Source organism: Microtus oregoni, unplaced genomic scaffold, assembly GCF_018167655.1.
Source record: "Microtus oregoni isolate MIOR12 unplaced genomic scaffold, Mior012 000003F_ref0000135, whole genome shotgun sequence".
NCBI lineage: Eukaryota > Metazoa > Chordata > Mammalia > Rodentia > Cricetidae > Microtus > Microtus oregoni.
Genome location: NW_024543062.1, coordinates 61,603,444 through 61,625,860, shown reverse-complemented (window position 1 = coordinate 61,625,860; position 22,417 = coordinate 61,603,444). Strand labels below are relative to the sequence as shown.

At 40.3% G+C, this 22,417-nt stretch overlaps 1 protein-coding gene across 6 annotated transcripts in view; it reads left to right on the top strand.

Moving 5' to 3' along the window:
• The window catches only part of Srgap2 (SLIT-ROBO Rho GTPase activating protein 2), a 217,218-nt gene that overhangs the window by 74,763 nt on the left and 120,038 nt on the right, over positions 1 to 22,417 (top strand). For all 6 annotated transcript variants that reach the window (XM_041648002.1, XM_041648000.1, XM_041648001.1 and 3 more), the window contains exon 3: positions 12,590 to 12,782. In XM_041648002.1, coding sequence (XP_041503936.1) covers positions 12,590 to 12,782 — 193 coding nt within the window. The remainder of the gene's footprint in view (positions 1 to 12,589; positions 12,783 to 22,417) is intronic.

The following is a 22,417-nucleotide window of genomic DNA, read 5'->3' as shown; positions in this document are numbered from 1 at the left end:
CATACAACAAGAAACTACATAGCTTGCTTTAAACTTAACTTCTCCCTTTGTTCTACTTCAAGGCTCCAAAATATTTATGATTTTGGCATATTTGGCATTACTTTAGTCAATTTCTGAGAGTGTTTACCACAGTTGACCCTCTTATCTCAGAGAACATCCTGAAATGCTTTTCTGTACCACCTGCCTGATACTTCTAATTCTGGAAATGAACTTCCTAGCTGCAGCTCATTAAATCATGGTAGGCGAAAAACATGTAGAAACTCACACACAAGAAGAAATTGACAGGTGTGTCCATCATTTCTTTTATCACCATCACAACTTCAAAAGCATGAAGGGGGATTCATCTCTTGGACAATGTTTGATTTTAAATTGGGAGCAGCAGTTCTTGCAGGCATTTTTGGACATTGTCTATATCTGGTCCAGTTTAATCCTCACCTTCTTACCAAGTCTAGTAGTGTGGTTTTCTGAATGAGATTTAGAATATTTTATTTTTTCCAGGTGGAGATTGGCTTCTGTCAGCTGCATTGGCCTCTGACTGTGTGAACACGTTGAATCCAGACTTAAACTTTAATGCTTTGTATTTGGTTTTAATTTTATTTTGTTCAGTGTTTTTTATTCTTAGCTGACTTGCTCTGAATTATGTTTCTGCCTCAATCATATTGTAAATATGCTCATCTATGGATTTGAACAGGAGGGTGTTCCCTCTCCACCCCTGAGGTGTGAAACAGGCAAAGCATTTTCTTGTCTTTTTCTGATGGCTAAGTTAAAGTCCTTTCCACTTGTGTTGTTGAGGCGTGTGGTTGAGATATAGCCTTTTGTGTAAAGGGGATAGGCAGGGGAGAAATGCCACAGATTCTCTGATGAGGGAAGAAACCTAGGCTTAACTGGCCTGAGTCATGCAGTTTTCTTGCTGCTGCTGTACTCACCTCATGGAACTGATGTGTTTGCAGGATTATAGCATGTGGTCGCTCCTAGCTAACATTTGGTTCACCAGGCTCTTTGTTCTTTGGAGAGATTTTAGTTTATTTGGAAGATGCAGGTTGAAGGAGTCATTAGAAGATTGAAACCTTGATCTCTCCAAAACTAAAATCATGCTTCTCTTGTGTTTGGGCTCTCCAGAGGGAGTATTTACCATCTTTGAAAGCAGTTTGCTTGTATAACTTCTATATCTGATCTATAATGGCTTGCCATTATTCTTAGGAACAATTCTGTGTTCGTTAAGGCTTTGGTATTGTCCAGCACTATGACCCCCCGCCTTTCCTCAGTCTTCCTCTGTTCATCCTCTTACTTAAAGTTCGATATTCCAGATAGTCTGAACTTTTACTTTTTCAGTTCCTTTTATGTATGTTCCTGTCCTCCCGCTCTGGATCATTGAAATACATTCTTCCTTCTAACCTTAGGACCCTTCCCTGTACTCTTTTTCTGGGTAACCCCAATCCTTGATCTGGCTTCTGGAAACCCTTCCTGAGTCTTGGACCAAGTAGGCTTGATAATACAGCAGATCCTTCTTTTCCTGATAATGAGCTATCATGTTGCAGCTCCTTTTTAGAGTCTGTCTCTGTAGAAGACCACATTCCTTTGGACGTCAGGCCCAGGAAGCTGCTTAAAATGAGAAACTTCTACTGTATTGGCACTTCCTGGTGTTTACAAATTTATAGACTCTTCTCAAGACAATATAATCGCATGATGTCTCTCAGGAATTTAAATAAGTGTTTTCACTTCTATAAGCTACAATAAAGATGTGAATTTAGGCCAAAATTCTTTTAACACATTATTAAAATATTATATATTTTCATTATACTTTAAAATTTAATAACTTTTGTTAAACACAAGCTGAATTTTTTTATTTAGCAATGATATACACTATTACTTTAGACATAAAGTGAGAAAAATCTGGACACCTTTAATCCCAGCACTTGGTAGGCAGAGCAGTTAGATCGCTGTTTTTACAGCCTAGTTTTACATAGCAAGTCTCAGGACAGGCTCCAAAGCTACACAGAGAAACCCTGTTTTAAAAAACAAAAACAAATAAACAAAAAATGTTAAAAAGGGGAAGAAAAATATTTAATTTTAATATAAATTTAAAGGAATGTGGAAAGTGAGTTCTGGGACAGTCAAGACTACACAAAGAGACATTCTGTCTTGAGAAACCAAGAAAGAAAACAAATAAAATGAGAAAAAAATGATTTGTAAAAATTAAATATATATATGTGTGTGTGTGTGTGTGTGTGTGTGTGTGTGTGTGTGTGTTTGGTTTGGATCAAATACACATTAATATACTTGGAAATTAAATTATTTGTTCACACGTATAAAAAATTGTGACTGACTTCCTTGCTCGTCTTCTCCCTCCTTCTGTTCCTCATTGGGACTTTGGGAGCTCAGTCCAGTACTCCAGTGTGGGTCTCTGTCTCTATCTCCATCCATCGCCAGATGAAGGTTCTATGGCGATATGCAAAATATTCATCAGTATGGCTATAGGATAGGATCATTTCAGGTTCCCTATCTTCAGCTGCCCCAGGAACTAACTAGGGACCTCGCCTTGGGCACCTGGAAGCCCCTCTAGGTCCAAGTCTCTTCCCAACCCTAAGATGGCTCCCTTAATTAAGATATGTGCTTCCCTGCTCCCCTATCCAACCTTCCTTTATCCCAATCATCCCGTTGCCCCAAGTTCTCCCCATCCTACCCTTCTCACTTTTCTCTCCCCATCTCCCCTTACCCCCCTCACCCCCCACCCTTAAGATCCCGATTTTTGCCTGGCAATCTTGTCTACTTCCCCTACCCAAGAGGATAGCTATATGTTTTTCTTTGGGTTCACCTTCTTATTTAGCTTCTTTAGGATATCCAATTATAGACTCACTGACCTTTATTTAAGTCTAGAAACCAATTATGAGTGAGTACATCCCATGTTCATCTTTTTGGGTCTGGTGTTTTCTATTTCCATCCATTTGCATGCAAAATTTGAGAAGTCATTGTTTTTTACCGCTGAGTAGTACACCCACCCACGGAGACAGTGGGGCTGATCTATTGGGAGCTCACCAAGGCCAGCTGGACTGTGACTGAAAAAGCAGGGGATAAAACCGGACTCTCTGAATATGGCGGACAATGAGGGCTGCTGAGAAGCCAAGGACAATGGCACTGGGTTTTGATCCTACTTCATGTTCTGGCTGTTTGGGAGCCTAGCCAGTTTGGATGTTCACCTTCCTAGACCAGGATGGGGCGGGGGAGGACTTTGGACTTTCCACAGGGCAAGGAACCCTGACTGCTCTTCAGACTTGAGAGGGAGGGGGAGAGGAGTGGGGGGAGAGGTAGAGGAGTGGGGGGAGAGGGAGAGGAGTGTGTGGGGGAGGAGTGGGAGGCTGGGAGGAGGCGGAAATTGTTTTTTTCTCAATAAAACAAAAAGAAAGTTAAAAAAAAAATTGTGACTGACATTATATTGTTGTGGGCTAGTTGAGTCAAGGATAGGATGTTTTCTTGATGGTCCCTGTATGTCTCTGACTGACTAGGGCACTTTTCAGATTCTCATTGGCCTCTGTGGTCCTCTGGTTCTGATGATTATGTGTTTAGAAGATATAAGCATATTGAAAGTGATAATTTTATTTTCTACTTAACAGACCACCACAGACCATCACACTCAGACATTTGCAGGATGGTCACATGCTGGATTCTGGTTACAGCAATGAAAGACATTGTTATAGAGGGCTATGAAATTTAGTAAAAACCTTTGCTATTTACTCTGCCTGGGATTATGATCATGGTGTTTGGCCAGCCCGGGGCAACTGAAACTTCTGTTCTGGTAAAGTTTCCTCCTCAAAAGATTTCATTAATTATGAAAAATGCCCCGTGGACATATATACTGAGTTCTTTTGTATTTGTCATAAATAATGGAGAGGAAACATTTGTCAGAATAGAACAGAGCTGACTAGATAATGCATTACTCCTTTGAATTTTTGTGGAGTTTCTTTTTAAAAATTTTAAAAGATTGATTTTTATTTATGTACGTAAATCTATTTGAGTATATGCTTCATATATGTGTTTTTCTACCAAGGTCAGGAGAGGATGTCAGACCTCCTGAAAATGGAGTTACAGACCACTGTAAGCCACCTACTGTGGTTGCAGGGAACTGAATTCTGTTCCCCTGACCTTCTGGGCCATCTCCCCAGCTCTTCTTTTCTCTTTTTAAAAAGGAATAGCTAACCTTTTGGAGGTTAGGGAACAGTCAAGATAAAATGTCTTTGAGGGGGGCAGCATAAGGTGTCCCAAATCTCATAAAGTCAAAGGAGCTCTTCATTCATTAAATTCAGACTTTTTATATGTTGGTCACTAAGGCATCAAAGGTCAACAGTGAGCAAAGTAAATTCTGTATGTCATCATGGGCCTTGTGTCTAGTGAGAGGAGAAGACAATACCTAGAATTATGGAAGTTACAGTGCAGTAAAGTAAAATGAAGGTAAAGGTTAGTGTTTGGGGTCTTTCAGCTGGAATGGCTGTGAATGCTGCATTGAGGTGACCTCTTAGCAGAGAACTGAGTAAAGTGAAGAGGCTAGCCATGCAAATGTTGGGAAGTGTGCTTCAAGCTAAGGGAAACAAATATAAAGGCTTCCTTTAGCAGAGGTAAAGGTGAGCTTGGCATATCCTGTGACCTCCAGAGGGGCCCATGTGTCTATGGATCTGTGAGGATGAGTTCCAGAGACTGGAACAGCCAAACTATATAAGTATTTAGAAAGCCTTTGCCCTTTTTTTTCAATGAAAAGCCATTGGATGGTGATGAGTACAGCTACCGTATGTAGAGTGGACATCAGAGTAACAAGGGTGGGAATGAGGAACCAGGTAGGAACAGTTATTCAGAACAAAGTGATGTCAAGTTATATTGAACATGTGAGTAGAGAATGGAATGGATGGAGAAACTAAGAAGATGTTAGATTCAGGATGTAATTTGAAGGCGGTTTGAGTTGACAGAATATGAAAGAGAGAAGACTCAGCAGTAACTCTGAAGGTTTTGGTCTGGTGGGAAGAAGAAGTGCCATAGTAAGATAGGAACCAGGAGAGGCAGTGGCCAGGGGCTGTGGATACCTCTTAGAGAACTAAGAAGAGATGGTAAGTTAGTTCTAGGAGGCTGGAGAGGCCTAGAGTATAGATAGAAATGTGGAGGACACAGGGATGAAAACAGTAATTGCAGAAGCAGTTGTTTAGAGTAATTCTTGTCAGTGAAGATTTCTGTGCCTTCTTCCAGAGAGTGAAGTGGTGAGAAAGAGGCTATTAGTCACATTCTTTGAGGGAGAGTACTTGCTGTTTTCTAGGTTCCTGAAAGTAGCTCACTGCTGATTTTTAAAACATCAACCGCTCGTAAATAAGTGCCAGTATTAATCCTTGAAGGATAAGGTATCATGTGTAGACTGGACATAGTACTGTGTCTGTAAGTCCCTCAAGCCAGGCTCCTCCCCTGAGGACCTCCAGCTTCCAGGTTCCACCCACACTGCACTCTAATTGCCCTAACTGCTGGACCCAGTTCCCCACCCTACAGAGTTAAAAGTCCAGTCTCTAGACAAGAAATCCTACCAGTCTTCACTCTGGAAAATTCCACCCTGAAAGGTTTCACCTTTCTTCCAAGTTCTCTGCTGTTTCTCACCCAAGCTGAGGAAGCCACCCTCTTGGTTTTTTCCCTCCCAATAAATCTCTTGTGTGAGGTTTGTTGTGTGGTGTGACTTTGTGGTATCCTTGGCTCCCGACTGCCAGGATACCTTTCCATCCCAGCTGCAATGCTTACAGTATCACCCTTCTCTTTTCCTGTGCACAGTCTCACTTATTTGTATTGTTTCACTTTACTGTAGCTTTTTGTTTGTTCCCATTCCCTGGCTAACTTTTGTCTTTGTAATCTCAGAGTACTGGGAAGGCTCTCAAACAACTGTGTGTGATAACAGTAAAAAAGAGCATTGGCTTCAGAGTTTGGCTTCTAGGGTTCCAGTTCTGAATCTACACCTAGCCAGCTGAGTGACACTCATCAGTCCCTTTACTTCTCTGGGCTTTGGTTTTCACTTCTGTCCAGCTAAGACTTTTAAGAGCCCTGGAATTATGAAATTTGTAGAAAGGCAAATGATCAAGGTAAAGAGCATGACTTTGATGTGGAATTCCCCTCTGTATGCTGTGATTACCATTGGTGAATAAAGAAACTGCCTTGGCCTGTTGATAGGGCAGAACTTAGGTAGGTGGGGAAAACTAAGCTAAATGCTGGGAGGAAGAAGGAGGAAGTCATGTAGCCCCCAGTGGAGACAGAACTTTACCCGGTAAGCCACAGCCACCTGGCGATACACAGATTAATGAGTTAAATTTAGATGTAAGAGTTAGCCAATAAGAAGCTAGAGCTAATGGGCCAATCAGTGATTTAAATAATATAGTTTCTGTGTGGTTATTTTGGGGCTGAGCTGCTGGGCAGCCAGGAAACAAACAAGCAGCCTCATCCAACATGACTTGGCAGAGCATCCAGCTTTGTTTCCTGGGGATCAGTTTAGAGAGGAACTGATTACTGTTGGGATTAGTAAGATATAATGGAGAGGAGAACCTGATGAAAGCCTTGATTGTATTTTTATATAGCACTTTCTGGAAGGTACTATGAATCAGTATTTTTGAGGTGGCTCGGGTGACATCATATGTTTGTGAAAGGACTAAAAGCAGGTGAGGTAGATTTTGTGGAGAAGACTGGCAATCAGGTCAGGTTCCCACTGGGAAACATGGTCTAAATATTACATTTCATGTTGGCAATAGAGCCTGTGGGAGTCACAGCACCTGTCTCCAAGATGCCAGCACACCAAAAAGGGAAGAATATACCTGTATGACTTTCCTAAATGAATGTTTCTCTTTTTTCTAACCTGCCTTCCTACTCCCATTTTCTCGTTAAATATGTGGAATTTATAACTAAATTAGAGAAAGTTCTAGAATGTGGAGATAGATTTTTGGAAGTCAAAAGAAATGAGCTCTTATCCTAGGATTGAAGCAATAGGGAACACAAACCCCATCTGAACTTCCATGAATTTACCAGGTGTTCTGAAGCGAGACAGTTTCCAGAGGGCTGTTTCATCTGCCCTGGAAGGTATTGTCACTTAAAGACTACATGATATCCAGTGTGGCGTGGCCTTGACTAGTTTTGCTAAATGATCAGTATCTTCCAATGATTCCCTATTGAAACCAGTCAGCAGCTTCTTTTTATTTTATTTTATTTGTATTTATTTATTTATTTTGGTTTTTTCGAGACAGGGTTTCTCTGTATCTTTGGTGCCCGTCCTGGAACCAGCTCTTGTAGACCAGGCTGACCTCAAATTCACAGAGATCTGCCTGTCTCTGCCTCCTGAGTGCTGGGATTGAAAGTGTGCGCCACCACCACCCAGCTGAATAAATGTTTTTTTTCTTCCCCGTTTATTTATTAAAGATTTCTGTCTCTTCCCCGCCACCGCCTCCCATCCCCCCCCATCATGTCCCCCTCCCTCTTGGGAAGTACTCTACAACACATGGGCACAGGAGCAGCTTCTTTTCTAAGTAAGATACAAATCTCCTTCTTGGGAGATACACCCAAGCCAGGTGTAGTTAGTAGTGTCTTAGCTGTAACCAAGCATGAACTAGGAGGCAGAACTGCCCAGGGAAAATTCTGTTGGCTATGTCTTCTGACCCTGAGTTTGAACGAGCATTCCTTGCCATGTTTTGATCTGACATCTTCTGAGAAGAGTAGAACAGTGAAGTTTAGTGTCATGGCTAGGTCTGCTGCCCGGACACACTGCTTGCCCAATCTGTTTTAATAGTATTCAGTGCAGAACTGATTTACCCTAAAAGTAGAGAAATAGAAACCAAGAATTTTTTATGGGGTCTGGGGTCATTTCCTTGCCTGTTTTTTTTTTTTTTTTTGGCAGAATCATAATCAGCCTCAACAGAATACATCTGATGGAGTTAAAAATTGTGTGTGTGTGTGAGAGAGAGAGCTCATACTATAAAATTCACATTTTTAAATTTATTCAATGTGTTTTCATATACTAACAAAATTGTACAAAAGCAAAACAGCAAAGTTAAATTTTGACTTGAATCTATGAATGAAATAGCAAAGGTCACTCTTTAGGGTTTTTTTTTTTTCTTTTTTGGTTTCTCTGTGTATCTTTGGCTATCCTTGAACTCACTCTGTAGTCCAGGCTGACCTTGAACTTACAGATCCACTTACATCTGCTTCCCGAGTACTGGAATTAAAAACGTGTACCACTACCACCCAGCTCAAAGGTCACTCTTGAATATCAGGAAACTTGTCTAAAAACTTTGGTCCTTGCCATTTTTTTTTCTTGTATCATTTTAAAATGTGGTTAAAAAAAAAAGAAAGAAAAGAGTCAAAGGACATTGAATTTTTCTTAAGATTTACAGTTAGATTTCTTTCTATTTGTGATTACTTTTAACTCTTTTTTTTTGTTGTTGTTGTTTGTTTGTTTGTTTTTCAAGACTGGGTTTCTCTATAGCTTTGGAGCCTGTCCTGGCACTAGCTCTTGTAGACCAGGCTGACCTCGAACTCACAAAGATCCACCTGCCTCTGCCTCCCGAGTGCTGGGATTAAAGGTGTGCACCACCACTGCCCAGGTGTGATTACTTTTAACTCTTAAGTCTTCACATTGGAATTTACTTCTGTGGGTTTGCTATATAGGAAAGAATATTCAAAGCAAAACCAAACAGACATTAGGTGCCCAGAGGAAATCACTTCTGGCATTCATCCCTTCATAGCTACTCATGGTGACTTTAGTACTTTGGTACTTTATGGATAACCAAGGAAGCATTCATAGCTCAGAGACAACTACTTTTAAAGAAGAGAGCTTGGCTTCTTCCCATAATTGTGCTGAAAGATACTACAAGAGCCCAGGACTATCATCTCCCAGGACTTCTCTGCTAACTGTAAAGGAGACTAGTGAAGTCTTCTTGATTTGGTGTGTTAGAACATGTGAACAGTGTGTCTTTGAGTGTGCTCACAAGTCCACATGCATACTCATTTGAATGTTAAGAAATCCCCTGTGTTTTTATAAATTGCCCCATTTTCTTTATGCCCTTTTGGTCAACCAGAGTATGGCGGGGTCTCCAGCCTGGGCACATGGCCCAAGTGTGCTGACAATCAGTACCCTATTGTTTCTTTCCCCTTATGTACTTGGACAGAGGCTGGCACAGCTGCCGGATTGAGGACCACTGTTGTAACAACAGCCACAGTACATTCTGCTCTCCACAGAGCAGCCATTCTGTCTTGGAGCGGTGGACTAGAGTCTTTCTTACTGCCTTCCCCAATGCTCTGAGAATGATAGTAAGGGAGAGATTTCCTTCTAGGCATGTTTCAGGGCAGGGGTACCTTATCACAGACCAGTGACAGGAGGTGTCTATTAGCATTCTCTTCTGGTTTGGGGTGGGTGTCTCTTTTCCTTCCCTGCCCAATCCTTTATACTTATTGATTAACTCAGGATAGGGCTCACAAGTGAAGGGAAGGACTTCCTTTTGAAGTTTCTATGGAGAACAGATCTAGGATGTATGGAAGGCATCTATTCTGGTTTTGGATTAATCAAAATGTGGGATAACTTGTAAATCAATGGCCTAAACTTGATCCTGGGACCCTGAATCATTCTTCAGCAGGAAGATGAAGTCGAAGTTCCAAAGATTAAAAAACCATGGTAACTGATTTACCCAGAAATGTTGTCTACGGTGTATCTACTTTTGACTTCTCAGATAAATGTTATTAGCTTTAGCCTGTCTCCGTTACCTTTACTGTTGCTGTGATAAAATGTCTGGCAAAAGCGATTTAAAGGAGGAGGGTTTATTCTGGCTCCCAGTTGGAGGAGCAGTCTTTTGTGGAAGGGAAGTTGAGGTAGCAGGAGCTTGAAGGAGCTGTTCACAGTTACATCTGCAGTCACAACGAGAGCAGTGAGTGCTTGGCTTACTTCCTCATTTTATTCAGTTCAAGACCTCAGCTAGTGGAATGGTGGCTCCCTTAGTCAGGGAATCTTCAAACCTAAATTAATCTGATGTAGATTACACTCAGAGACTTGTCTCGTAGGTAATAATAGATAGATTTCCATCAAGTATTAACCACCAGAAGTCCTGTTAGCACTGTTGGTGTGGCCCTTGGCTTAGTACTTAACAAACATCCCATTTTTCTCACCTGAAGTATCTTAGAAGCTAGTAATGGGAATTAAGTGAATTAACGTGTTCAGTAAATACACGCTCTTTCTATAAGGATCCAGAAGAGGGTGCAAGCATGGGACACAGCTCATACTACACTGCTTACTCATTGAGAAGTCAGCGTGGACTCCCATGCTGGTTCAAAGTTCATGGGAACTTCTAAGACACATTACTGTATCCAACAAGTAGCCCCTATCGTGCACTTATTTCATGGATAGAACAGTTTCAGAACAGCCTACTTATTAAATTACGTTAGTATCATGGGGCTTTGTCTATAGTTCCTAGAACAGTCTAGAATTTCTTTCTGCATTCCTGCTAGAAGATTGTTGAGGTGTAGTCTTAAAAGTGAGTTATAGCTGACTCAGAGGGACTTGATAGCCTCAGTGTACCTTTATCTTCCTTTGTACCTTTGTTCCTGATTCGGATGCTGGACAGCCAGTTTACTCTAAGAGATGATTCTTATTTAATGGGTAGGTTTTTAAGTAATATTGATGACCCATGAATGATCTGTACCCACAGTCTTCCTATATACTAGCAGTTATTGCTAGATTTTCATTAATTTGTACAAAGGGGCAGTTGCCTCTAGGAATGATCATAACAACGACTTTTACCCTTAAGAGACCCAGAAATCTTTGACAAGAACCGGATTCCTGGCATAACCTTTGTAAATCTCTTTTACACACACACAGCCCTACACTCCTTGTAATCAGACTCCAGACTGTGCAGAATAAGAGAGCTTTGATGAGTGATGAGGTAGGCAACGGCTTTTCTGTGAAGTATTCTACTTGCTGGAAACAATCCTGCAGTGCTCAGTTTCAGTTCAGGTTGGGTTACTGCAGGACTGAATAGAGATGAGGAAGAAGATTGCTCTTAGAGATTACCTAGGATCACCTGCAAAGGACCAGCTATGTCTGTCATGTACTGATATACCTGCAGAAACAGAAGCAATAAAGATGGACTTCAGGTACTCTAAGGCAAAACCCAGTGCAGCTTTGTCAATCCTCGTTACTTTAAGAAAGGAGTGATTGCAAAGTTTTCAGCATTATGGTCTTTATCCCAAAATTTTGTCTGGAACTCATGTGAAATCATCACTTCTCTCCTTCTCCATCTGCCAGTGCTGTGGGAAATGAATTTGAAGCATGCATCAGGAAAGGCATAGTGTAGTACTTCTTTTCAACCTCAAGTTGGAGTCTTGCTGGAGGTGAGTGTGCTGGTAGAGAAAAGGGATGAGAATGATTGCTCTATTTTCAAGCTAATGGGGAACTGGATGTAAAATAAGCTGGACATGCACTGTAGACCCACTCTGGACAAGAAATCAGCCCAATGTTGGCAGGCTATTTGTTGTGAATGCCAAATCTCTTATCAGTAAAACATGTAGTGTATTCAAGACAGATCCAGTTGCCTCTGAAGCTGCCATTTCTGTGGTTCCACAGTGGTTGTGTTGCTAGTCCTATGCAAGAACTGGGTAAGAAATCTGCCAGGCAGGAGTGTAACTGAACATAGTTCTAGCTGGAACAGAGCAGAGGATCTCAGGCCTCTGTGAGGATGGAACAAGTGGGATCTCAGTAAAAAAAAAAAAAAAAAAAAAAAAAAAAAAAAATCTCGTCCTAAGTCATTTACCACCATTGTTATGCTACTCCTCCTGTTCTAGAGATAGCTTCTTGAATATTTACTTTCTATAATATTTGAAATTATATAACCAATTGACCTGGAACGTGATTTTTTAGAAGTCATAGTACATGTTTGTTCTTGGTTGCTGCCATTTGGATCTAGAAAAGACATCTTTCCACCTCCATGAAAGTTCAATGATTCTTCCTTACCATACTTCAAAAAGATATTGAAAAACGTTTTGAAATGACGAGGAAAAGTGTAAAAAACAGTCATTTGTCTGCCTTTGAATCCCAGCTTACTGTGATTTAATAGTTTGTCTTCTTTAAGACTTAGTACTCAGTCTTTAAAATGGGGGTAACATAATTCATCTGATTATTCATTTGGCCTCCTTGCCAGAAAAGAACCCAAATTCTGGATGATGTTAGAAACAGTTAACTGCTTTATGAATATTTAGCTTTGGGTGTTATTTTGTCTATTATAGAACTTAATCTAACAAATTGAATAGATTCTTGATCACAGATAGTCTTCAGTGGTCCAAAAAGAGTTGGAGGTTTTTGAAGGTACCTCACATTCTATGGTCAGTTTCAATTGTAGGCTATGTTATTAAGGACTTTGATATCCCAGGGTACAGGGAACAGTGAATGAAAGGCAGGGGCATGCGTGCGTGTGTGCGTGTGTGTGTGTGTGTGTGTGTGTGTGTGTGTGTCTGAGTGTCTGTGTGTGTGTGTCTCTGTGTGTGTCTGTGTGTGTGTAGTGTATATTTAGAGCTGTTGGTCTGACCACATTCTTTTGTTGTCTTGCAGAGATCCGGGCTCAGCTCACAGAGCAGATGAAATGCTTAGACCAGCAGTGTGAACTCCGGGTGCAGCTGTTGCAGGACCTGCAAGACTTCTTCCGCAAGAAGGCTGAGATTGAAATGGACTACTCTCGAAACCTGGAGAAGCTAGCCGAGCGCTTTTTAGCCAAGACACGAAGTACCAAGGACCAACAATTTAAGTAGGGACTTCATAGCAATTGCTTTTAGAAACTTTGAGAGTGTGGTCTGAGTTGCAGGGAAGCAAAGGGTACCTCTTAGATCCAGGTTGCTTCTTGATCCTACAAGCTTCAAATTTGTTGAAATCCCTCAAGAACTCTTCCTTTTCCACATCAGTCTTAATGGGCAGTTCTCTATCTAAAAGAGATCAGAATAAATAGCAAGGCAAGCTAATGTATGTCAGCCAGTGGTCTAAAGTGTGTGTGTGTAGCTAGTAATAGGTTTAATTATGACATTTTACACATGTATGCAATGTATTTCAATTATATTTACTTATACTGCCACCATACCACCACACTACCCTCTCCTGCTCCCTTCCATTCCAGCTAATTCCCTTTGTCTTCCTAGATAGCCCCAAAGGAAAGATTGTTGAGCATTCATCCAACTAATATCCACTGCACATCCCTTGAACTCCTTCATAGTGCCTTGAGATATGACAGAGAGCAAGCATGTCCTTTCCACATGGCCTTTTAATTATAATGAGGAGATGGGAAGTAAACAAATTACAGTCAGGTAATTTAAAGTTGAGTGAGTACTATGGAATTATAATTCATGTGGTTCAAGGACCTAGAAAAGGGGGCCATTTCTATTCTCCTTTGAACATTACTTCGTGCTTGATTTATTCCAGCCAATTTCCATATTATCCTAAGTAATAATCCAATTGTTAGCTCCTTTTAAAACCTGCTAGGTATTGTGATTGTGCTCATTCTTATGGTAATAAGATAAGCTCTGGAATTTTTGGTTAACAAGTAAAAGAGCCATGCAAACTATATAGGAAAAGGGACTTTAATAAAGATAGAAGAAAATGAATATTTTCAAAAACAGTGAAAAACAAGGTTAAGTAAGTAGAATGGGTCCCAAAGGATAGATAATGCTTTGATAGCAAGCATAGAAGCTCACATTTGACATGCCCTGTGGTAATGAGCCTTTGAGGATGTTGTATTGAGACAGACCCAAGGAAAAGTATGGGTAAAATTATATAATTTTTTTTTAAATCCAAGAGAAGTATGTTAAGTTTTGAGGGTAGTACATATAGAATTGGATAGTGTCTAGAAAGGAGCAGTAGGGATGTATTTGTGTTAGTCAGCTTTCTGTTATTAAGACCAGATAACTGAGATAAATAAACTGTAAAGAGGAAAAGTATTGTGTTTTGTTTTGCCTCATGGTTCCAGAGATCCTAAGTCCTTAGTTGTTTGATCTACTTTTGGGGAGCCCTGTGGTGGTATGTAGCATGTGGAGGAGAAGGAGACCTCCTTCATGATGGTCAGGAAACAGAGAGAGGATGAGGTTAGGATTCCATCAAAGACAATCCCCAGTGTCCTAGTCTCCTATTAATAAATAGATCCTACCTCCTAAAGGCTCTGCTGTTGTCCAGCAGACAACACAAGCCTTTACCACACAAACCTTTGGTCAGCCTTTCAGCCTTATATGATAGCACTATTCAAGAGGTATTTGAGAAATTAGACAGGATTGGATAACTGATTGGATAAAAATAATCTAAATGGTTAGGTGACCTGGTATCTCTAACCTGGCAATCAGAAGAATTGTGGTGTCCTCTATAACATAAGGGCATGGAGGAATCAGGTGCTTCAAATAGTGACTCTGCTTTGAGTAGTTGAGTTTGAGGCACTGTAAGGATTTCAGGTACCCAAGTTGAGATGTGGTACTACTGAGCTAAATGGTTTTGAGTGGGGATACATATTAAATCTGTAGTGTAAACAATATGTAAATGTAGAAGAGAGAATAAAAACCAAGAGCCAAAAACCTAAGGCTTAAGAGGTCTCCCAGTATTGGCAGGTAGTAAATATTTTTGCTAGGAAGATAGAAAATTCTAAAAAGAACTAAAAGGGAGTCAGTGCCTTCTCCTCGACAGGTCAAAGATGGGAGGGTTTTATATGTCAGGGAACTAGTAGTGTTTCAAGGGGAGCTTGATCTGAGTCAGTTTTAGCAGTTTTTTACTAACAGTTTGGGCTGAAGGCATTCTGAGAGAAAGAAGCAAAGCAGAGCAAGATGAGCTTGAAGGCTAGAGGGACAGCTCAGTGGTTAAGAGTGCTTCCTGCTCTTTAGAGGATCCAGATTGCTTTCCTAGAACCATGTCAGGCAGCTCACACCCATCTGTAGCTCCAGAAGTCTATTGCCCTCTTCTGGCCTCTCTGGGAACGGTATTCATTCACAACACACACACACACACACACACACACACACACACACACAAAAAACAAAAAAAAAAACAAAAAAAACCCCACATACTCTCTCCCTCTCTCTTCTGGCCTCTCTGGGTACTGTATTCATTCACACACACACACACACACGAATTAAATCTTTTTTAAAAAGTCTGAAAACAAAAAGCTTTCTTCTTTTAGAATGGAACATCTGAATTGCTGGTCACATAATAGCAATTTCACATAGTACAGCCTACTACAAGAAGAGATGAGTCATAGGAACAAATGCACATAATAAGGATAAGATGGAGAAAAACTAAACAAGAACTCCAGACAGCATTCTGTATTCAGACTAATTTATTCCTGAAAATATCAACAAAAATCAGATAGTTGAGAGTCTCTCAGTTTTATATGGAATAAATTGGTTTTTCCCTTATAAATGTATATGTGAAATTCTAAATTATATTTCATTTGTTATTTTTAAGCCTTTTGTACCTTTTTCCTCTCATTTTCTTCTTTTTCCCCACAATTAAACCTATGATCTACTTTCTTAAGTCCAGTGATCATCTGAACAGTCCACTTGGCAAAATTCTGCCTTGTCTCTACTTGTTAGCATCACACTGTAATGGAACCTTCATTTTTCCTTTTCCTCCTCATTTCTGTGTAGCAGAAGACAGCCTAGTGCTCAGATGTTTATGTGCTATAAGCAGCTGTGCTCCTGCAACATTTTGTATGTAGCACCAAAATTTTTGTCCTTTTATTCTTTTTGGGGGGTGTATACATAAAGGGCATTTTAGACATGACTAGTTTGGTTAAGAAAGGTGTGGATGCTATAGTAAACCTTAAATAATAATTGCATATAAAAGATAGGTATATATTTTTCTGTAGATAATAGTTTGCTAGCCAGTCAGGACAGTGTCAGGTTCCTTGTCCCACCCCTAAATGTGTCCATTCTACTTTGTATGCCCATATAGCTCATTCTTACCATATCCCATTTCATCAATTCAGAAAAACAGCAGGGCAAGAGGACACTATATCTTTATTCTTTAAAGGTATAGTCTGACAGTGGCACATACATGCCTTTAACTCATATGCAGCTGAACAGAACTTAGTCACATGGTTATGCTGTGCTGTAAGGGAAACTAGAAAATATATTTATTAACTTAGGTGACCTAGAAAGTAGTCTCTATAAAGGTAGAGATGTTGAGGGACAGTGTTTGCAATATTGTCTATGTGTCATGGTATATGGAAGGACGGTATGTGATCATACATAGTGCACATAAGAGAGTGATTTGTTCTGGTTGGAGGTGAAGTTCAGTGGATAGGAATGGGAAAATAAAACTGCCAATGCTCTGTATTATTCCTGAATATTCTATATAATAAGACAGTGAAAGATCTTAGAGAGGAATGAAGAGATGAAGACAGAAACATTTTAGATAGACAGTAGTGTCACCAACAGCCCAGAGGTGAGGAAAACATGGCTGGGGGTAACTTATCTGCTTCTCTGAACAATATGAATTATAACTATAATACTAAATGACCTTGGAAAAGTTGGTAAACCAGAGTTTACAGAGGTTTATGAATATTGGCCAATAGGTTAAGACTTTGTTTATAAGGATAAAGTAGCTACTAACAATTTTTGAGCAAGAAACTGAATTATCTATGCTTTAGAAAGACTAGATGAAAGGGCATTGTAGGGAGGCATGGTCCAGTGGGGAGGGTGATATGAGCCAACATAGAAGTCATGCCCTTGGGAACAGAAAAGATGGAGCAACATGTGAAGACAGGAACCACCTGAGTCAAACAAGCTGGGATAGAGAAAGCACTTTTTGGTCCTCTGAACTTTGGAGTAGGAAGTGTACTGTATCTTCATTGAACCAGCAAACTGTAGCCTCGGTTTTGCTGACTCTGTGACTGGTCCCAGAATAGTTCATTCTCAGCAGGCACTTGTCACTTCCCCCAGAGCTGTAGCAGCTGTTGGCCCAGTAATGCCATGAATTTGTCTGCCTGTGCTGCCAGGAGAACAGCTGCCAGCAGCAGCTCTGGATAGATCCCGCTCTGGGATGTGGAATTTATTCAACTTGGGATGGAGCAGGTTGGCTAGGCTGAAGACAGTGCACATGGATTCATCCCACCCTTTTCCAGGCCTGTCTATTACTCCGGCTCCATTTCAGTCATCCATCCTAGGTTAGGATGGTTGTTTTGTTATAGTTTTAAGTGGCACTTTAGGAACAAATATTGCCTAACTACTTATTTTCATCTTCTCTTGGAAATTTCTTCCCTGGAAGCCATTACCGTGTCACCCTGGTGGCTGTGCTTTCTGTTCTTTGTGCCTATTCACCTTTTGTCCTTCCCCACGTGGCTCAGTACAAATGTGCTCATTAAAGCCTATGTAGCTTGACTCATGCAAAATCTGACTTGATGGTTCCATTCCTCTTCTCCAGACAGTGAGAGATGCTACAGATAACTAGAGAGATTACTCATTCTACCTTTTGCTTTAAGACAGGTGATATGGCCTCCCTGTCCCCTGATTTTGTCAGACTTGTTTGATTAAAAGCAGAGAAAAAATATTATGTGACAGTAGGAAGCCTTCATATGGAAGATATTTCTGCATATTTTTTACTCTTTGAAGAGCATAAATGTATTCCTATTTGTTGTTCAGCCTTTGATTGCCTCTTTAAGTGGATTTTGTGTTAATGTTGCCCCACAGGATTCTGAAGGGTTCTAATTAATAATGTGCTAGCTTTTCTTCTTTTCTTTCACATGGGCTTGCTGTAAATTACTTTTCAGTTCATTTGGTTTTGATCTCCTACTTTTAATAACTAATATCTTTGTTTTATTTTGAGGTAGTTTCTCTCCCCAACTCCCACCCCATGTGGAGTTTTAGAGAAGTAGTATGCTTGGTTATCCTGCTGTGTTCGTTACACAGACCTTATGCTGCTTAATAATCTGTTGTTAACATCTTTTTTCTCCATCTTTTTCTTTTCCTTAATAAATATTTGTTGGACATTTTTAAATTAAATCCCTCTTAGAAGAGGGATCCCAAAGAAATCAAAGAGACCATAACTGAGGCAACCCCGCCCCCCCCAAACCCCAGTATTTTACTTTTGCTAATATTAAATTAGCATTATCTGAAGGTGGACACACAGAAAGTAATTTTACCTATTTGGTCTCTATGAGTTATGTTACTTTTTTTTTAGGAAGGATGCAAGAGAGCCTGGCCTCCGTATCTCATGAATCTGGTAGAGGGCTGGGTGGGGAGTTGGCTCTGCAGTTAAGAGCACTGGTTGTTCTTCTAGAGGACCTGGGTTTAGTTCCTAGCACCTACATGGTCGCTCATAACCTTCTGTAATCCCTATTCCATAGGAACTGATGCCCTATTCTGACCTCTGGGAGTATCAGGCTTCAACATGATATACAGATATACATGCAGACAAAATAGTCAAACACAAAGAAATATAAAATAATAGAATTTGATAGATATTCAACTTTAGCACTCCCTTTAGTGAAAGACTAAGTGCAAATTAATTAAGAAAAATTTTTATAGAGCTCATGTGCTTGGTCTTAGGCCTAGCCTATGTATGTACAAAGGTGCTGTAGGTGGTTTCCTTCTGTTAAATGGAGTCTTTCTTCAAAGTCAAGTTGAAAGTTCTTTACTACTCTCACTAGATGACATTGGTTGAAAAGCAGAATCAACTGGCCATGGAGAATATTATAGCTCTGACTGCAAGTGAGAAAAAAGGTGGAAAATCAGAGAAAACAGAGATTCTCTTTGAGTTTGGGTTGACCTAAGGAGGACAGCAGCAATAGGAAACATAAAGTTGTTGAAAGGAAGAACTCCATGACTTCCTAGGACTAGCACATCCCCCAGGAAAGTTTTGCCCAGATGTAGCAGCATCTGGTGTTAAGCACAAGTTGGCCTCCCTTCCCTGTGGCTCAAGTTACTATTACTGTGACATTACCAAGAAATTCCTTCGTATGTTTTCCACTGGCCCATTCCATATAGAACTTTGGATGATAGCTTGTACTTTTTAAAGGAGTTGTTGGCAGTTGGCAAAAGGAGACTGCAGAGTGCTCAGTCCTAAATGGAACATATCTACTTCCTTCTCTCCTTCCAAGGCTCAGGGATCATTGCAGAAGAGGAGTGGAAAGTGTCAAAGCCAGAGGTAGTGGATGACTGCAAAGAGACAATGTCTTATGGACACAGGACCATTGCACATATGAACTCAAAGCAGTTGTGACAGCATATACAAGACCTGTGCAAGCCTAAGCTTGACCAAGCCCCAATATGGAGATGGGAGTTGGACACAAAATTCCTCCCTTAGCCATGACACTATTGGCAATTGCTGGGAGAGAGAGGGGGGAACAGTTTTCTCTGAAAGTAGCTTCTGTTAAGTCAATCAAACTCTAGTGGAAGACCACACATCCAAGAAAATTTGAACAGCACAGCAGAGATTGGTCTTGTTTTTTTTCTTTTTTCTTTTGAAGGAATCCAAAGTTGGATGTAGAAGGACAAGAATAGAATAGATCTAGGAAGAGTTGGGGGGTGAATAAAGCAATATAAAACTCTGAAAGAACTAATAAAAAAATAAAAGGTGTTGGGAGGATAAAGGTAGATAGAAGTTCATAAGAAGGCAACTTGAGTATCAACAAGGGTGATTGGCCAGTCTTTGGAACTGAAAAATAATTCTCTTGAAAGCTTTTTGCAATGCTTTGCAACGTAGTAGAAAAACAACACTCCTAAGCTTTGAACCAGGTAAACTTAAGTCTAAACCTGATCTCTTCTCCGTATAGCTTGAGCTAGTCATTTAACCCTTTAAGCATCAGTTTCCACATCCATGACGTGTAGAGAGTAATACCTTGAGGAGCTGGTCTCAGGATTAAATATAGTATGTGAAGTACTAAGTTAGCACCTATACTTAGTAGGTACTCAGTAGAAATTAGCTGATAGAATTGCCACCACCACGGGAAGAGTGTAGCAAGAAACTATTGGGGTTTCTGTAAAGAGTAGTGTCACCTGAGTAGGTAGAAAACCAGTTCTGTTTAACGTCCTGAAGTGCTCTCCATGGAGGCCAGCAGGCCAGTGCAGCAACAAATGTGGTTACTGGATTCCTGGTCTCAGGAAGCCAATTAAAAGCTGCCACACTTCTACTTAAATGGGTTTATTTCATTGTTTTGGGATAGAGAATGATAGATGGGTCAACAGCAAAACATGCTTTTATGAGCATCTGGGGGTATGCCGGACTTCCAAGAGCTTCCTATGCTTCCTAGGATCTGACACTATAGGGTAAGCAGGTCACACTTCAAGCTTTTCATTCCACAGTAGGCATGTCCTTTGACATGGGGGATAGGACAGTTATAGTACAGGAATCTCTGCTGTAAGCATAGCAGTAAACCCAGGGAGCAGTGTGTAGCTCCATCTCTGGATCTTTAATTCTTAAGAATTCACAGCCAATTAAATGCATTGTCTTTGACCTAGTTTTCTTTTAAAGACAAAAGCCATGCCTTCTTGTTGGGAACTGTGTTAAGTGGGAGGGTTTCCGAGATAAGAAGAAAAGACAGTTTTTGCTGCACAGTTTTATTTTTTATTGTTGGCTGGGGAAAGTCAGGCAGATTGTAAGAGAATAATAGTGCATATCCACACGGGCACATGAATCTAAAAATAGAATACCATTTAAAGCAGGTACTAGTAGTTCCTGAGAAGAGAGAGATGGCAGAATATTCAGGATGGGACCCATACTTGGTTCAGCCAAAGAAAAGTAAAAGATAGCACAATTATGCTCTCAATTAAATTTGGTCCCATGGTAATTGAAGTAAAGACTTAATATCTTAGTCCTCTGCTGCGCTGAAGTATCACACTGTGAGGAGATGTGGAATCATGTGGGAAGGGCTCAGTGTTAATGAAGGATTTAAGGAGGCTGAGAAAAAGTAGGGTTTGAATTTTTCATTGCAGCAGGATAGCTTTATTCTGCTACCTCCTGTTTCTTCTACTTACAAACTTACTGCTCCTTGTGTTTTACATTCTGAAAGGATCAATGAAATAGGTCTGCCTCTTAACATTTTTGGTGCACAGGATCAGAACAAACCGAACAAATTAGGATTATATTTAGTGGCAAAATACTGAGTTGTTTTAGTCTATTTCTGCTTAAGTGATGGGAACAGGGCATCCTTGCATGAAATTCAGACATCCCTTCCTGGCAACCTCTAGTGTTAAAGTAGAGGCTGTAGAACAAGTCTGGCAGCTCTCAGTCTGAACCTTTGTAAACAACAGATGTTTCTAACTGAGTTCTAGGGGGTGGAGGTTGAGGTTTCTGTTGATGCTTGAAATTCTTTGAATTTATAGGCAGTGTCTTGGGGATTCAGCAAGAGGAGGAAGTTGTAAGGGACTGATTTTGCAATGTTCAGGTGGAAATGCCTCTGACAGATTTCTTTAGAACACAAAGCACTATTGAATGGACTCTGAATAGAGACTGAGAGGTACCCAGGGAGGCAAGCCCAGTAAGAAAAGCTCAGCTTCAATGGTATATTGATTTTCTGCCTTCCTTTCCCTTATACCCCTCATTTGTACACCTCTGACTTTGTTAGCCCCTTCCTTGTGTGCTCTTCCTTGCCACAACATATTCAGACAGCTGCACAGCATAGACTCTCTTCATTAGTACCTTCAAAGTGGTATGGATTCTTACAGTGTACAGATTTCTGTGTAATGCACTTTTCTAGGATATACATATATATATTTGTATTGTAAATATATAAATATAAATATATATATATACATATATTTATTTGTATTTTTAGGTCGGAATCTCACTGTTGAACCCATGATCCACCCTCCTGCTTGAGTGCTAAGATACATGGCCCTTTTCTTAGATTCTAAGCTTATTTTTGTACTTTCTTAGTGCTGATTTTGCAAGATTCCCATTACATCATTAATCACCACCAGTTAGAGATAGATCAAGATGGAATGACTTAAAGCAGTTTCAGTTCTGCCTCTCTCTCTCTCTCTCCTTCTCTTTTTATGGTACCAGAGCTCTAATCCAAGATCCCATATATGCTAAGCAGGTCTTCTGCCTCAGAGCTACATTCCCAACCCTGAGTGCTGCCTTTCCCTTATCCCTGTCACCCAGATTCCAGGTATATGTACTAAGCATGAGTGCCTAGAACCCTTATACTTCACAGCCTAGTTAGAAAATCCAGAATGGAAAAATGCATATGCAGTATATGATACAACAACAAATAAACAAATGTTTGGAAAGCTTCTCACCTTTAATCAAATGAAGAAAGACAATATATCAGATTTGGGCACATTTTTGTGCCACTTTATTTAGATAGAAACAACTGTTTTGAAAATCTTTGATTAAGATCACTTGTTATTTGGGGACTAAGGATGTGTTGTAAGGACGTGTATGATTCTGAAAGCAGGTCACTTCTGGCTGTTC